Source organism: Dasypus novemcinctus, chromosome 31, assembly GCF_030445035.2.
Source record: "Dasypus novemcinctus isolate mDasNov1 chromosome 31, mDasNov1.1.hap2, whole genome shotgun sequence".
NCBI lineage: Eukaryota > Metazoa > Chordata > Mammalia > Cingulata > Dasypodidae > Dasypus > Dasypus novemcinctus.
Window position 1 is genome coordinate 43264484 of NC_080703.1, and position 18224 is coordinate 43282707.

At 39.8% G+C, this 18224-nt stretch overlaps 1 protein-coding gene across 1 annotated transcript in view; it reads left to right on the plus strand.

Moving 5' to 3' along the window:
- The window catches only part of COL6A5 (collagen type VI alpha 5 chain), a 135088-nt gene that overhangs the window by 98189 nt on the left and 18675 nt on the right, over positions 1-18224 (plus strand). Inside the window, exons 34-37 of the mRNA XM_058290880.2 lie at positions 7049-7133; positions 8095-8754; positions 11227-11317; positions 13602-13810. Coding sequence (XP_058146863.1) covers positions 7049-7133; positions 8095-8754; positions 11227-11317; positions 13602-13810 — 1045 coding nt within the window. The remainder of the gene's footprint in view (positions 1-7048; positions 7134-8094; positions 8755-11226; positions 11318-13601; positions 13811-18224) is intronic.

The following is an 18224-nucleotide window of genomic DNA, read 5'->3' on the forward strand; positions in this document are numbered from 1 at the left end:
TCCTATTTGGATGCCTTTTATTTTATTTTTTCTTGTCTAATTGCTCTAGCTAGAACTCATAGAACAATGTTGAATAACAGTGGTGACAGTGGGCACCCTTGTCTTGTTCCTGATCTTAGAGGGGAAGCTTTCAACTTTTCCCCACTGGTATGTTGTTGGCTGTGGGTTTTCCATATATGCCTTTTATCATATTGAGGAATTTTCCTTCTATTCCTATCTTCTTTTGAAGTGTTTTTATTAAGAAAGGATGCTGGATTTTGTCAAATGCCTTTTCTGCATCAATTGAGATAATCATGAGGTTTTTTTCCCTTCAATTTATTAATGTAGTGCATTATGTTGATTGATTTTCTTAAGTTGAATCACCCTTGTATACCAGGAATAAATTCCGCTTGGTCATAATGTATAAGTCTTTTGATATGCTTTTGGATTTTATTAGAGAGATTGGTCTCTAATTTTCTTTTCTTGTATTGTCTTTATCTGGCTTTGGTATTAGGGTGTGTTGGTGTCATAAAATATGTTGGGTAATTTTCCCTCTTCTTCAGTTTTTTTGGAAGAGTTTAAACAGGATTAGTGTTAATTCTTCTCAAAAAGATTGGAGAATTCACTGTGAAGCCATCCAGTCCTGGACTTTTCTTTGTTGGAAGATTTTTGATGACTGATCCAACCTCTTTAAATATGATTGGTTTGTTAAGTTCTTGCCTTTCTTTTAGCATCAGTGTAGTTTGTGCATTTCTAGGGATTTTCCCATTTCATATAGGTTGTCTAGTTTGTCAGCACAGTTTATCATAGTATCCTCTTATGATCCTTTCTATTTCTGTGTGGTCAGTCATAACTTTTCCCCTTTCCTTTCTTATTTTATTTATTCTCATCTTATCCCTTTTTTTCTTTCTTAGTCTAGCTAGGGGGTTTGTCAATTTTATTGATCATCTCCAAGAACCAGCTTTTCATTTCTTGATTTTCTCTATTGGATTTTTGTTCTCAATTTCATTTATTTCTTCTCTGATCTTTATTATTTCTTTCCTTCTGCTGGCTTTGAGAATGGTTTGCTTTTCTTTTTTACTTTCTCTAGTTGTTCAGTTAGAATCTTTGATTTTAGCTCTTTCTTCTTAATATAGGTGTTTAAGGCTATAAATTTCCCTCTCAAGACTGCCTTCATGTTTCCCATAAGTTTTGATAAGTTGTGTTCTCATTTTCATTCATCTCAATATGTTTACTGATTTCACTTGCAATTTCTACTTTGACCCATTGATTATTTAAGAGTGTGTTGTTTAGCCTCCACTCATTTGCTAATTTACCTCTTCCCTGTCTATTATTGATTTCCGGTTTCATTCCATTATGATCTGAGAAGGTGCTTTGTATAATTTCTATCTTTTTATGTTTATTGAATCCTGCATTGTGACCTAACATGATCTATCCTGGAGAAAGATCCATGGACACTTGAGAAGAATGTATAATCCTCTAAGTTTGGGTGCAACATTCTGTATATGTCTGTTAAGGCTATCTCATTTATCATATTGTTCAAGTTCTCTGTTTTCTTGTTGATCTTCTGTCTAGTTGTTCTATCTAATGATGTGGGTGATGAGTTGAAGTCTCCAATGATTACTGTAGAGATGTCTATTTTTCCCTTCAGTTTTGCCAGCATTTGCCTCATGTATTTTGGGGCACCCTGGTGCTAGGTGCATAGATAACTTATGACTGTTATTTCTTCCTGGTGGATTGTGCCTTTTATTAATTTATAATGGCCTTCTGCATCTCTTATAACTTTTTTGCATTTAAAGCCTGTTTTGTCCAATATTAGATTAGCTACCCCTGCTCTTTTTTGGTGACTGTTTCTGTGGAGTATCTTTTTTCTGACCTTTCACTTTCAGCTGGTTTGTATCCCTGGGTCTAAAGTGAATCTCTTTTGGGCAACATATGGATAGCTTATGTTTTGTTTTGTTTTATCCATTCTGTCAGCCTATGTCTTTTGATTGGGGAGTTTAACTCATTCATATTCAATGATATTACTGTAAGTACATTATTCCCACCATTTTTTTCTTTGTTTTTCACATGTCATATCTTGTTTTTGTCTGTCTTTTTACTCTTTGGGTTACCCTTTCTGCTATTCTTTCTTCTGTACTCTCCTCCAGTCCACTCTCCTGTCTTTTTCTTTTAGGCTCTAAGGTTTCCTTTAATATTTCCCTGCAAAAGTGGATTCTTTTTTATGAACTCTCTTAGCTTCTGTTTATTTATGAATGTTTTAAACTCACCTTCATATTTAAAGGACAATTTTGCTGGATAAAGAATTCTCAGCTGGCAGTTCTTTTCTTTCAGTATCTTAATTGTATCACACCACTGTCTTCTTGCCTCCATGGTTTCTGATGGGAAATCCACACTAAGTCTTACTGCGCTTCCCTTGTATGTAACAATTTGTTTTGCCCTTGTTGCTCTCAGAATTTTCTCTTTTTGTCATTTGACATTCTGACTCGTATGTGTCTTAGAGTAGGTCTATTTGGATTTATTCTGATTGGGGTACAATATGGTTCTTGAACATGTAAGTTCATTTTTATCATGCAATTTGGGAAATTTTCAGCTATTGTTTCCTCAAATACTCTTTCAGCCCCTTTTCCCTTCTCTTCTCCTTCTGGAACTCCCATGACACATATGTTGTATTTCATGTTGTCGTTCAACTCCCTGAGCCCCTGCTCTATTTTTTCCATTCTTTTCCCTCTTTGTCTTTTCTGTCTTCAATTTTCAGCTGTTCTGTCTTCTATATCACTTATTCTTTCTTTGCTCATTTTGAATTTGCTGTTGTAGCCTTATAATGTGTTTTTGATCTTACCTATCATGTCTTTCATTCCCATGAGCTGTTACTTTTTTATTCAAGTTTTCAAATTTTTCTTTGTGTTTGCTCAGTGTTTTCTTGATGTCCTTTATCTCATTAGCCATATTGTCTTTCAACTCATTAATTTGATTTTGGAAATTTGTGTACATCTTGTTGACTAGCTGCCTCAAATCCAGTATCTCTTCTGGGCCTATATTCCTTTTTGTGGATCATTTTTTCCATTTTCTTAGTATGACTTGTAATTTTTTGCTGATGTCTAGGCATCTGATTAGGTAGGGAGTTAACTCAGATGATTGATTTCTCTTTCCTGGGGTTTTAGTTTTGAGAGGCTGTGTGTTATTGCTGTTCTTTGATTCTTGGTTTAACCTAGTCTGGGTCTTTAGGATTGTCCCTGTTAGTTGCTCAAATATGGGCCCTGGAGCCAGTGATGGGTTGCAGCCTTGGGGAGGGAGGCTGTAAATGTTGGAAATAGCCTTTCTAATTTACTTTTAATTTCCTCACATGCACTTCCTTGGTCAGCAAGCAGATGGCGCTCTCTGCCAGCCCTCTCAGTTTAATGCCTGGTTGGATTGTGTTTGCTATAACACCAATGGGATCAATAATGTGATTGAGGTTCCTGCCTGGAAGCCAAGAGCCTCATAATTCAAATGTTCTCAGAGGCATTTCTCCAGCCTTCACTGGCAGCCCCTCCCTTTCCAGAAGGAAATAATTCCACTCCTGTGTCCTAAACCGCCAGTCCCTGTCAGTAGAAAGGGAGCTTGAGGGGGTTGGCTCTCTTTAGTCCCTTGCTAGACAACAGCGCAGCCCCACCCAGCCCGGATGGGTTCGTGGGGCAAGCAGACCAAATGTGTGGGCCAAAGGCTGAGTCAGCCTTCAGCTGTGTCCCTCTCTCTCCCCTTTCCTGGGAGGTGGATCTTGGGGCCCCTTTGTCTGTAGCCCTGGCCTGGAGGCCTGAGAATTCCAAAAGTATCTATAGTATGGGGGAGGATGCTGTCAGTTGCAGCTGCCACTTTAACTCACAGTTTTGCTGTTACAGATCTTTTCCTTTGGCCCTCTCTCTTCTGGGTGGTGTCCAGCCTTCCCATGGTATCCTAAACCGTAGAAGATTTTTTTTCCAGGCTGTTTCTGCCTGACCCCTAGCTATTTTTCTGGGAGATAGAGAGTCCCATATCATTTTAATGCACCATCTTCCCTGAAGTTCCTCAACTAGGTTTTAAACTTTCAGTGTCCTACTGATGTTCTAAAGATTTCTAAAATTTCTAAAGCTCTAGCAGGTTGAATCTCTATATGACTGGTCCCCCCTTCTCTAGTAAGATATAGATATAGATATAGATATAGATATAGATATAGATATAGATATAGATATAGATATATAGATATATATAATTGTAGCCCATGATCTTTTCTTTTATGAAGTTGGACAAAATGTATATCATTATTAGGTATTCATATTCCCCTAAAGTGTTAAAATCTTATTATTCCTGGAAGAGGCCCTCTGTCTAACACAGACCAATTTCTCCATCTCTACTGAATCACTGTAATCAGTTAAGAAAACAAATGAACCAACAAAACAACCCTTTCTTGATCCAACTTTTCGCTTCAGCTATTGCTCACATTTCAGCTCCCCGTACAGCAGATCTCCAGAAGAAAATATTATCTGTATTTGCTGTTTCTAATGCCTTTCTTTGCATTCTTTTTTTTTTAACTAACCCACATAACATTTTTATCCCTGCTGCTCTCTTGAATTTGTTCTTGTCAAGGTCACCAATGATCTCCACACTTCTGAACCAATTTTGATTGATTTTCAGTCCTTGTCTTACTTGACTTCTTAGCACTATTGGATATTGTTGCTCTTGCCCTGCCTTGGAAACATATTTTCCACTGACTTTCAGTACACCCCACTTTCCTGGTTGTTCTCCTACCTTATCAGTTGCTCCTTCTAAGTCTGATGTTCTGATTCCTCTTTACTTTCCTGATCTCCAAAAAGTTGGATTTCCCCAAAGCCCATTTCTTGGTTCTTTTCTTTGTAATTGATCACTTGGTGATCTCATCTAGATTCACAGGTTTTAAATCCCTCAATTACTTAAATTTCTATCTCCTCTTCAGACCATGTTGCTGAACTCTAGACTCATATAACAGCCTACTCAACATTTCCTCTTGAATGCCCAGCGGACATTTCAAACTTGCCAGATCAGAACAGAACTCCTGATTTACCCCACACCCAAAACTTGCTCCACATATAGCTTTCCCTGTCCCAGTTAATAAAAACTCCATCCTTCAAGTTTCTCAGGCCAACAACCTTGCAATTACCCATTACTCCTTATCTTCTTTCATAGCCAACACCTTTACCTTTAGTATATGCATTTAGTAACATACATATGTACCTCCCAGGATTTGGCTCGTCTTCCCACCTCCACTCTTGATGCTCTGGTCCATGTGCCATCATCCACTTCCTGGTCTTTGCAATCGCCTTCTCTTAGTGTCCTTCCACCCACTACTGCCCTGCTACAGTCTATCTCAACACAGCAGCCAGCATAATCCTGTTAAAACCCAAGACCCACCCGGCTACTCCTCTGCTGGAAACCCTCTGATGACTCATTATTTCTCTGAGTTAAAGCTAAAGTCTTGATAATGGCCTCTGAGTCTCTAAATCGTGTTTCCCCAAACCTTCTTGTTTTCTCTCTGACTTTCCTTCCTCTTTCTCTCGCTCTCGCTCACCTGGTCCCAGGAACATTGTTCTTGAACTATCCAGGCACAGCCTGCTTCCCCAGACGCTTTGCCTGACGCTCTTCCCCCAAGTATGACTCGCTCATTTCCTTGTTTGAGTTTTTGCTTAAATGTGGTTTTCTCAGTAGGCTGTACTTAAAATTCTACTCCTAGCACTTGCTATCCCTATTACCTGGCTTTGTTTTTATTACTTTTTTGATAACCTCCCAGCATACTAGATAATTTATTTATTATGTTTATTGTATATCTCCTCCCACTTGAACGTAAAGTAGAGACTTGCCTGTTTTGTCCATTTCTATATCCCCAGCACCTGAATCACTGCAGGCATTTAATAAATACTTGTTGAAAGAAAGAAAGCACATGGTGTATTCCGTGTGGTTATACTTCTTTGGCTTACCAAGGCAGCATTTAGTTTTTACGAGAGGTTCTAACAAGGCTAACTACAAAATAATGCCCAAAGTACTCAATTTCACAAGAGTAATAGAATAGGGGTATAGCAAATACTTTCTAACCATAAAACTGGAGTGGTTATATATTGTCCAAATGCACACTCAGCTCTTTACAGAAAAGAAAAAGGGCTTCTAACCCCTTAATTTCCCAGGAGAGAAAGAGAAGAAGCAGTAGCACGTTTGTGGACTAAGAGATACCCACAGATTTTCTTCATTGTAATGAGTGTCTGCCTTGCAGGGTGCTCACACAGAGTGCATACGTAAGTAGTTATTGACTCGCTGAGTAAATAAGTGGATGCTATTATATATATTGTTTATTTTAGTGAGCACTAAAGCAAAAATGTAATCAAGGTGGAGACTAAATCAGGCAGTATGCTACCAAGAATTTAGAATAGACAGAATCTTCTGTCTGTTGCATTTGAAATTGGATTTTAATTGGGATTTGTGATTGGGGATGTCCACTTAACATCTGAGAAATGTGCCTTCTTCTAGACAATATGACTGGGTTGGAAATAGGTGGGATCACTACTTAAAGAAGCCAAAGGAAACTTGTGAATATAAAATTTCTGCAGGGCTCGATCTCACTTTTCAATTTCTGTTGCACAATCAGAAGCATGTAAAAATTCCATGCATAATTGCAAGCTTGAAAATAAAAGTCAGAAGATTTTTTTTGTCTTTTCATTTTTTTATTTTTTAAAAGATACTTAGATAACATAAATGTTACAGAGAATATATAGGGGATTCCCATATGCCCTGCTCCCCACACCTCCCACATTTTCCACATTAGTAAATCTCATCAGGTTATCTTATGGCATTTTGTCATCATAAAATTGGAATGCTGATACCTGTTCTAATTCCTTCTTTGGGTTATATGCAGGATAAAGGGGGAATAATGTTTATGTAAAGATGCCCTAATAGAGCTAAGGGCAATAATGGAAGGTAATAGTGATTAGTTGAGTGTTTCTCAATCTAATTCTTAAAGTAGGTGTAAAATGGCTTCCTGATAATCACTAAAGAAAATGAGCAAAAATCTGCTTTTTCAATGCAGTTTGACAACACTGGAACATTTCAAGTGATTCCATTTCCTTCAGATGAACCACTGGAAAGACTTCGGCAATGTACACTTTGCTATGGTAAGACCAACGGGAAGACTATAATTGTGCTGAAAATCATGAATGTATTCTGGATGAGTTATTGGATTTGGCTTTATTAGAGATTTATATTTTTGATTGTAGGTTCATCTGTAATTTTCTGGTTTTCCAACACTACATGTCAGTGTTTCAATCCTGTGGTGTTTGGAGTTTCCTTAAAATGTAGTCATTAATTCAGAAGATTATACCAATTGGCATAGCCTTTCTTGGGAATAATTTGATAGTTTGTATCAAAAGCCTCGAAAATATTGAAATTATTTTCTAAATGAGTTTGAACATGACTTGTAGACTTCAGGTATACAGGCTACCTACATCTGCTTTCATCTCTGTCAACCTAGAAATAACAAATTACACTGCGAGGCAATAAAAGCGTTTATTTGGGGCTTTAGGATTGTGATTCTGGGAGCATAGATTCAGGTGGTACCCCAAATCATGTCCCATCTTGACATTTGCAGGCAAGGTTTTCAAAAGAAAAGAAGATTCTACAAGTTGTTTGTGGTTGGTGGCTATTTGGGGGACTCTAATTGTCCTGCAGGTCAGATAGTTAACTGAGTTCTTTGTCTTATGGTTTATTGTGTCCGGATGTTCTTAGGGTCTTGAGGGACATTTTTACTGGAGGCTTTGCCTACTTTGGCAGTTTGTAATAACCGACAGATAGTTATGAAGAGTAACCTCCAGAATGATTGCCTGAGTCCATTTGAAAACTCTTAGCCATAGAACCTCTATTTTGTTTTATTTCTTTAAAAACCAAAGATCTTCCCAAATTATCTGCCAATGGCCAAAGAAATATTGGGATACCGAAAACTTCTCATTAATTTAAATGATGGAGATGGGAGAGATATTGATCAGATTAATTCTTGGCAATCAGTCTTTGAATCGTTTGAAGATCTCAAACAACAGTGCTAATATTGAACCAATGATGAGTCTCTCTGTATGTTTTCAGATAAATGTTTTCCAAATGCTTGTGCCGAAGAGATCTATTTACCTGAAAAGTCATACATGGATGTAGCCTTCCTCTTAGACAATTCTCAGAATATAGCAAGTCATGAGTTTAAGGTCATGAAAACGTTGATGAGCTCATTGCTTGAAAACTTCAACATTTCTTCACACCCTTTAACTTCAGACACCGGTGATAGGATTGCCTTGTTGAGCTATCCTCCATGGGAAATTTCTGGGAGAAAGAAGGGTGGAGTGAAAACAGAGTTTGACTTTACAACTTATGGCAGCCAAGCCTTAATGAAGAGCCACATCCAGAATTCCCTCCAACATCTAGATGGAGAAGCCACTATTGGCCATGCCCTCCTGTGGACCATGGAGAATCTCTTCTCAGGAGCACCCAACCTGAGAAAACACAAGGTCATCTTTGTGGTCTCAGCTGGAGAAAATCACGAGAGAAAGGAGTTCTTGCAGAAGATGGCTCTGAGGGCCAAGTGTGAAGGCTATGTCATATTTGTGATTTCCCTGGGATGGACACAAAGGGATGATATGGAAGAGTTAGCCAGCTACCCACTAGAACACCATCTGATACAGCTTGGGAGAGTTCATAGACCAGAGATGGATTATATTGTGAAGTTTGTTAAGCCATTCGTATACTCAATCAGGCGTAAGTCATTATTTAATTGTTCCTCTATGTTTTATTAAGACATTAGTGTTTATTGATAGTATTGCTAATTTAACATATGCTTGCTTCCACAGATAATACAAACACATGAATTAGTTGTTGAAATGGGAGCAGGGATGGGACATATTCTGATCATACCCTATTTATACATACCCTGGTCATAATGTGATGAGACCTTTTTCATCGTAGAGTCCTTTGGCCAAAATTTCAGCACTGGAAAGCAGGGTGACTGAGGTCTCCTGAACCAAACTCTTAGAGAGGTTGTGTATAGTCTCCAGGATAAGGATTTAAAGAAACACTTACCTGCCTCGCCTGGTTCAATTCCAACCTTGGTGCACGCAGGAGAACTTTCTAGAGATGACACAGTCCTGTGCTCCTCTCAAGAATCTGAGCATAAAAATCACCTGGTGATCTTGTTCTAATGCAGGTCAGATTCAGTATGTTTAGGGCCACATCTGAGATTCTGCATTTCTAAGACTCCCCAGTGATGCCAGTGCTTCTGCCCCGTAGACCCCTTGAGTAGAAAGGCTCCAGAGCAGTGCATCACCAAGTGCCATCCATGGATGGATGCCACCATATTAACCACTGATTACTTATATCCATAGAGATTAGTACAGAAATTGAAAGAAACTTAGAAACTTCTAAAGCAATTTGACATTATACCACGTGCAAATGCAACATCCCTCGACTCTGTCTCATTGAACAGGAAAGAGATCCAAAGTGTCAGTCCACACAGGTAATAAATATAGCTTGTCTTCCACCACAAATGGTTTGAGGAACACTCTCATTGAACAGCGATTCTCAACCAGGGTCGAATCCCTCCACCCCTCACCAGGGGACCCTTGGCAAAGTCTGGAGCCATTTTCAGCCAGTAGAAGTGGGGAGAGCTTCTAGCAGCAAATGGATGCTGCTAGCCATCCTACAATGCATAGGTCGGCCCCCCGCCAGCCCAGAGTGTCAACAGTACCAGGGTTGGGAAACCCTGCTGTAGAGGGTCCCACAGAATCAGACCTGAAGCTAGTCCTTCTGGGAATCTGATAGGTTTAGAGCTCTATTCTGTGGGAACCAACTGTCCTCGTGGGAACTCTACTGTATTTCTTTAAATCTAAGATGCCTTCAAATGTAAAATACACCATTATTTTATGTAGAAAGGAAGACAAAAAATGCTTCCAATGAATTGTGATACAAACTTTCCTTTTAGAGTTTTTACTTTAGTAATTGAAAGAGTTCTTTGAACCAGGGTTACCATATATGACTCTTGGGCAAGCGTAAAAAGGAAAATGTATGTGAAATAGACTGGTTAAGGTATTCCTAAAACCTCTTCTCATTGAGAATTTGACTTCCTGTGGGCTACTTTTTGACTCACTCCCATCAACATCCCTCTTTTTCCATGTAATGGTGTTCTTGGTTCCGTCAAGATTGCTGATGACGCAGCATTAAGATGGTAAGGCAGCTCAAAGCCGGTGTGCTGGGCTCTTAGGCGGCTTTGCTTTTGACTCTGTGTAGAGCAAGCTTGCTTTTGGCTCCCAACTGAGAAGTGCCATTGGGCACGTCTGACTCATGGCCTTCCCACCACTGCCTGGGCTGGAGGGGTTGCGAGATCTCCCTTCTACTGCTTCTGGGAGTTTTTTCCCAAACCGCTAACCCCAATTCAGCAAGTTTTGTGCTAGCACGTCTCATGTTTAGCAAGCACCAGCAAAGACAACAACTATGCCACATTTCCTGCCCGACCCATAGCAACTGATTACAAGACACATTCCCATTTCAGAGAAACCAAAAAAAGACAAAAAACCCACTCATCTTAAAATCCAAAAATTGTGATCACTGTGAGACCACAGAGATTCTCTGTGATATGTTCATGGAGTCTTGGGTTGTTCAGTGGTCAAAGGCCTCCTTTAACTAAAAAACATTTATTTTCACTCAATTAGGGGGAAATTATATACTTTTCAATATCCCAAAGCTTGGGAAAGAGATAAAGAGGCATATTATTTTGACCAATAAGCTAAAATCTTTTCTGTGGTTCTTTTCCTCCTATGAAATGAGTGTTAGTTGGTGCAGACGCAAAGAAATAGCATGTAATAAAATATCACCTTTTCTGTGTGCTTCACCCAGTAGCATAAGTCTGAGTGAAAAGGGCATTAGGTAATCAGAAGAAAATTTTCCTTAGATTGTGTTGCCCGGGACCATGTAGAACTTACGTGTCTCCCCATCACTATTAACCCTTAAACGAACAATTTGAGGGGCTCTGTTCCATGACCTTGATTATTATTTGGCTGCTCAAACTTCCTAAAATCAAGTTTCGAATGCTATTTCTAGTTGCTACTGTTTTCTGTTTTCGCCTGGACAACTTTTGCTGAGGTATTATTGCTTCAAGAGGATTCCTGTCGGGATTCTCTTTACCTAATAAACAGCGTCCAGTTTAAGTGTCTACCTCTAACTTTGCTTGCTTGACAGGGGGATTCAATCAGTACCCGCCGCCGATGCTCGAGAATGCCTGTAGACTCCTCAGTGCAGAAGGAGAGCGCAATCAATACGGACATGTCCAGTGAGTTGGAAAGCTCTAATATTTATAAGAGACTGTTAACTGACTGATGTGCATAACTGGATGGCTGGTTATTAGGCTGAAGAAGGTAACACGAGCTTGGAATTAAAGGCCCTTCACGCATCCCTTTGGCTGTAGCAGGAGTGCCATATCAAGCAAGCTTTCCAGCTTGGCGTTTTCATAACATCCTCTTGAGCCTGATTACAATTTCGCCTCTAAATCGTAGACGCCTCCGAAATTCCCATATTGAAATTGACCCCAGAATAGAGCCCACAGTCTAACCTCATTCCTCATTTCTCCCCTCCGTGAGCCCTGAGCTCTGGCCGCCCTGGACTCCTGCCTGCATGGCCATTTCACTTCCTGGGCCCCTTCTCCTCTGCCCTCTGGGTAAAACCCGACCCATCTTCCATGGTCCAGATCGAAAGCGTCTCCTCTTGGAAGCCCTTCCTTGCCCTCTCAGTCCAAAGCCTTTGTTCTTCCTTTCTCGAGCACCTTTTTATACCTCTGCGGAGGCGTTCACTGCCCTTTATCCCAAAGCCTGGGGCTGCCCGTGCTTATTTTGTCCTAATTGCACACGTGAATAATTTTTCTTGGTGTCATATGCGAAACAACAATGTAAATAATTAGTCTAAGTGCATCTTGAGCCTCAAGCAGCCTCAAGCGGCCCAGGCTGGCTGTGCCCCTCTTCTCCGTGCCCATCTCGGGGCCTGGCGCCCTGGCTGCAGTCTTGAGCCCCGGCTTCGACCCCATGGCCACAGAGCAAAGTGAAGCAACGACCATTCTCAGAACAGATGGGGCCTCCGAGGCACCGCCAGAGCAAACGGGCACAAGGGGGCCTCCCAGAGCCCTGGCGCGTCCAGCTCCTCCCGTGCCCCAGTTCTTCCTCTTGGCCCGTCAGGACGTGTGTGCGGCACCCGGCTCCTTCTGAAGGACAACGTGGCACTGACGTCGGGCGAAGCAGCATTTCTCAGCCTTGAATGAGCCACAGACTCTAAAGGAAAATAGTGTTTTGAAATGCAGACAAAGTTGTACGTTCTTAAACCCGTTCAAACATAACGCAAAACACAAATACCATATGCTTAGTTGAGTTCTTCTGCCACTTAAACCAAAACAAATTTATACATCAAGTCCAAGCAAGCTCAGTAAAACGCAAATTTAATGTAGCGTATGCGTCCGTGTTGCCTGACAGCCAGCCATGGTACTGCTGCTTGCTGCGGGGGCCGTCGTTTTGCAGCCCCCTCTGCTGCACGATGACTCGCCTCCGCCTGCACCACTGCGAAACGATCACACTCACCTGGCACCACGGTGCCACTCGGCCTTCACTTGCTGTGAACAGAGCATTCGCGTGTTACATCTGACTTTTTCTTTTGTTTTTTGTTTTGAGTTAGGTCACTAATTTATTCAAGTAGGGAGGGAAGAGAAATGATGAGTTAGGCCAGTAATTTATTCAGGGAGGGAGGGAAGAGAAATGAGAGAAAATAACAGAGCAGGGGTCCCAGGTAGTGAGGAAGGGGGTGAAAAGGGATAAAGGGGGCTGATTGACAAGCTACAATTCCCCGTTATAGATTATAAATGCCTAGGTTTACTTGCCCTGCCACGTGGCAGATGAAAAATGGTGAGAGCGGTGCACAGAGGGCAGGAATGGGTCCAGGGGCAAGAGAGCAGGGCGAGAGGGAGCTCAGGCCTCGTGGTCTGCTTTTTAAACTATTAATTATTGCACTTTTTTTTTTTCCTCACCAGCCCTCAACAATTACAGTGTAGCACTGGTGCCAACGTGACAACAAACACAAATGCAAACCCAGACAATGAAATCACATACAATTGCATGATCAATAATAAACTGATACTGAACATATGTTCTATCCTCTAAATAGAAACATAAAATTCTCAAATTGTCATAGAGAACTCGTGAATTTATAAGAATATAAAATTTAAGAGCATTGGTGTCCATGAGATATGTATTGTGTAGCTTTATGTTTCTCAGAGCAATTCTTGGTTAACTAAATGTCTATTTTCTCTATTTTTTTATGTCATTACTTGGTTTATACCAAAGTAGTGATTCATAGGCTATAAGCAGATAGAAGAAAAGGAAGGATAAATGGAAATAGTTTTAATTATCATTTTTTAAGAAGTTTAATCTTAGTGAATTATTTGATTGAAATGAATTTAGAATTTTGCCCCAGTTGTTTTTCTTTTAAAAATAAATGACAGCGATAAATGATTAGACTGTTTTATTTGCATGTCCTGAAGTTATCTAGACTCACCTAAAACTTTCTTTTTCTTCTAGGGTCACTACTGAGCTGCATGAGGTTTCTTCAGCAGAGAACAGCTTCTTTAATGAAGAAGTAATTGCTCCAGAAGCCTCAACTTTTATGTTGGAGGACAGTGAAAATGACCACTTGCTTCACATTCCAAGCCACATATTCGAGCCACAGAAATTAATGGTTAAATATGAAAAGAATCTAGAGTCTGAAGCCATGCCAAGTCTCATTTCTGGTAAGGAATGAAAAATTATGTCAGAAATGTTTAAGTAAACTGGATCCTTGCCTGTTAACACTTAGGAAAGGATCAAATAAGTTAAGGCTGGTGTCTAAAGCAACTTTTCATCAAGTTAAAGATGAGAGCTACGACTACTGCTTTTACTTGTCAGGATTTAATAGTTTCAAACAAATCAGATATATGGGATTTTGTCTGATTTTCATTAAAAAAGGGTGGAATTCTCAACAGACTATTTGGACATTCCATCTATGCATCTAGTCTTCCAAAATGCTCATTTGGCGAGAATGCTAGCACTTTAAGCACTGTGTCGTAAGTATGATGTGTATAGTTAGAATATGCAAGCCTAATGAAGAGAGGGCCAATTTCATTCTATAATATTAATTCTTAGTAGCATTCTTTGATGAATTTTCTTTTCCTTTGGTTGAAGACCCTATAAACTCTTTCTGAAATATAAATATTTTAACTTTATCTTTAAGTCATCTTTAATATCTTTATTATCTTTAATAATATCTTTATTATCTTTAAAAATTAATAATTCAAAAGCAGCCAATAAATGAAAAGTAAGGCCTCTTAGCTAAAATAAAAGATAGTATAGTAAAACTTGATGTATATAGTACCAAAGCATTAAAGCCTTTAATGTGTGTATTTTTCAGTTGAACTATTTCTTTTATTGTCATATAGACATAGCCCAAAGAAGAGAATTAAACAGGAGTTGTTTTAAATGATTATGTTAATTTTGGGTATTCATGTTGATGATATGGAAATTGCAACGGTCCTCAAGGCACAGGAATTTTGTTTAAAAAAAAGAAGAGAAGGTGCTTTGGCAGAGTTTTAGAAGAGGAAAATTGTCATTTGTGACTGTCTTGTTAGAGATAAGAACTCCAAATTCCAGTAAGTCAGATGTGTGGACCTTTTTAGAAAAGACAGATACGGCTGAATATCAAAATATAAAACTCCTCTTTGCAGTCATCATAATGAACATTGTTCAATAGTAAAAGACTTTTCATTTGTTTTTTCAAGATGTCTGACAATCAGGTTGATACACGTAATTAAAAGAAGGTCCAGTTTGGCTAAAGAAATAATTACATGGCTCTAGCTGGGGGGAAAAAAGTGAATTGTCAGTTACTCTCACCCCACCCAGTTTCTTCTGCAGTGGGTGGGTGTGTGCTGGGAGTGCTGTGGAGAATCATGCAAGTTGTGGTAGACTCTGAACACAGCGTCCCAGACCTGGGAATAATTTCTATAGACATATTTTATCAGTTAAAAATACATCTGAGACTCAGATTATAAGTGTTTTCTAGGGACTTTGTGCTATTCCTTTCTCTTCTTTTTGTCATTTTTAGCCAGTTGCCAAGAATTACTAAGAAGTTTCTCTATAAAGTGCCCTCCTTCTGGATAGTCAATTGTGATTCAGATTTTTATTCAGTCACTGAGAGATGAGCTTTAATAAGTTCCAGATGTATTGCACAAATAAAAGGTCGATAACCTTCTCTAGCACGTCTACGTTGCGTCTTTGTTACACATTCATAATGCAGTTCTTAGGGCTAACGCCTGACGTTTCTGCCCTTGAACTGACAGTCTTGGGGGAAGTTAGGAATCTTAAACATTTAAGAATGTACAAAGCTCCCAGGTCCTGTGCATCGCTCTCTTTACAGGAAGCATGATCACTGTCTTCCTACCTGAACCCCTCCCTCTGCTCCTTGCCATCTGCCCCGGGTTCCACGTTCATCTCCAACTCCCCCACCTTTTCCTGACTCTCCATCCTTTAGCACAGTCCCCGAAGAACCCATGTCAGAGTCACTGGTGCTTGGTAAGCACAGACTCCCAGACCCTCCTCAGAACTCATGCTTCCAATTTAGGGTTGTGAATGGGGAGAGGAAGCTTCAAGCCTGGGGCACCGTGGTTGATTTTTGTAAGCCTTCAAGTTGGACATTCATGGAGCATCAGCATTACACTGCAACTCAGAAATGCAGGTTCTCAATATCCATCCAGACCTGTGGAATCGGGAACTCCGAGGATGGGCTCAGCAGTGGGGCTTTCAACAACCACGCAGGGGACTCTGATGTAGGGGAAGTTTGAGAACCACTGCACATCCTGACTTTGGTTTGCCCAATTTGGTTTGTGTTCTCAAGGAAGCTGGAGGCCATTGGGCATCTAGTATGACAGAACAGGATGGAAGATTCCTACTTCCAAAGGATACCAGATGAACTGGATGACAATTTTACATTACTACATCCAAAAATACTGAACATCCATCTATCCAACATCAATATAACAAAACACTTTTAGCGTGTAGACATTATCTAGCGATTCTAGCATGCATTTTGACCACACTATCAGGACTACAAAATTTCCTTGGAAAATCCAGCCTTCCCTAAATACTTACCAGTGGAATACACTTTGTTCTTTGGAATCATGTAATGAAGCACAGGCGATTTGATTCTGATTAAATTGCAGCTCTTGACTCAGTGGCAAGCCTAGCAAGCATATTACCCAATATTTAAGGCACAAACTAGTTTACTTTCAAGATTAAAGAGAGAAAGGATAATTCGTGATAAATGCTAAATACTAACCTAAACTCAGCCTAGCACCTACTCAAAACTTTCAGCAGCCCAAGGCTTTATGATAAATTCAGATGCTGTTCCTTTTGATGAGTTTCATTGAGAAATAAAAAGCAACACTTCCCTCTTCAGACTAGACTGGAATTGTGCTCAAGGAATTTGCACAGATTATTTTTTTCTTTCCATTTTTCTAACTTTAATCTGATTCTGATGTGTAAATCTGCTCTTTTTTAAAAGGCGGTGTTATCTTTTGAATAAATCATAGGGCATTAGAGCTGGAGGTAGTTTAGGGATCACCTAGTGTAAACTCAGGTGAGGGTGATTGTCACCCTACCCCACCTCAGGGGAAATCTGGCAGGATCTGGAGATGTTATTGGTCGTCACAATGGGTGAGGGCTGCTCCTGGCATCTGGTGGGTGGAGACCAGGGATGCTGGTCAAACTGCTTGACCAGGATCTGTGCCAAGGTTGAGAAATCTTGTTTTAGAAAAAGCCTCATGCCCCCAAGGTCATGGAACTAGTAGACCCAGTAAGAGAAGCAGGACTCTTACTCCCCATCTACTGCTTCCCCATTGCATCTCTAGGATTCTGCAAATTAAAAAAAATATATTAAAATGCTATCTGTGGCAGTTTGAGATTATTTATGTATCCCCATAAGGGAGGTTGTGTTTGTAAATTAATCTATTCCTCTGGGTATGATACCCTTTGAATACATTAGATTCAGCTGACATGTCTTGATTAAATTACCTGTTAAGATTAGAGCTTTGATTCAACCATGTCAGTAGGCTGTGACTCAGATTGCGTCTCCGCCCCCTTGGTGGGCTGATATAAATGAACACTCACAGAAGAAGACACGGAAGAGGAGAGAACATGGTCATTTCGGTTCTGCCATGTGACAGAAAGGAGAAGACTTAACAGCTAAGAAAGATGAGCCATTTACCTGATAGTTTGCAGCCGAAGAGAACAGAGCAGCTGAGCAGCTGAGCACCTGAGAAGGCCAGAGAGACCAGGCAGAGACCGCCCGCCATCTTGCTTCAACACATGGCAACTGACTTTGGTAAGGAAGTAACCCTGAATTGGAATCTTTAGGGCCTTGTAACTGTAAGCTTTTACCCCAAGCAATACCCTTTATAAAAGCCAACAGGTTTCTCGTACTTTGCATCAGCACCCCTTTGGCTGACTAATACACTATCATACCATATCAAATTAGAATACAAAGAGCCCCCAAATCAAATAATTTAGCAACTGGGTTATTTTCAGTTTGGAATATGTTGTTTAGTTTTTCTATAGGTATCTAGGTTTGTAAATTTTTATCCAATTTTATATCCAGCTTTTCAGATAACATTATGTCATAACATTTTCCATATTGCTTAAAGCTTTGTGCAGATTTTTCCAAATGTCTTCAGCTATTCCTTTCGATGAAAGGATATATTTAACCACTCCCCTCTGTTGGACACTTAACTTGCTTTTATTTTTTGCTGTTGTATTGTATGTTAAACTGCAACTAAGTTTAAGTCTGTATTGGAGTTAAAGACAGGATTTCTTCTGAGTTCTCCCATGGGACACCAGTTTCACGTCCAACTTTCCTATCAGTACTCATTATAAAGAAGATCAGTCGTAGAATTGTGGCCAGTTCTGGATTTTAATAACATGTTTTGTAAAATCTTTAGAAAATCTCAGCCATCTTAACACTTTTGGGGAAAAACTTGAGTCTCCTGTTGCTCCCTTCTAAACTGTTGCTTGAGATTGTTGCATTTATTTTTATTTGAGAATTTTAAAAAATACTGTTACTGTAAGTTCAGTTGTCTTCCTCAAAGGGTTTGTATGTGGACAAGACTGATGAGAACTGAA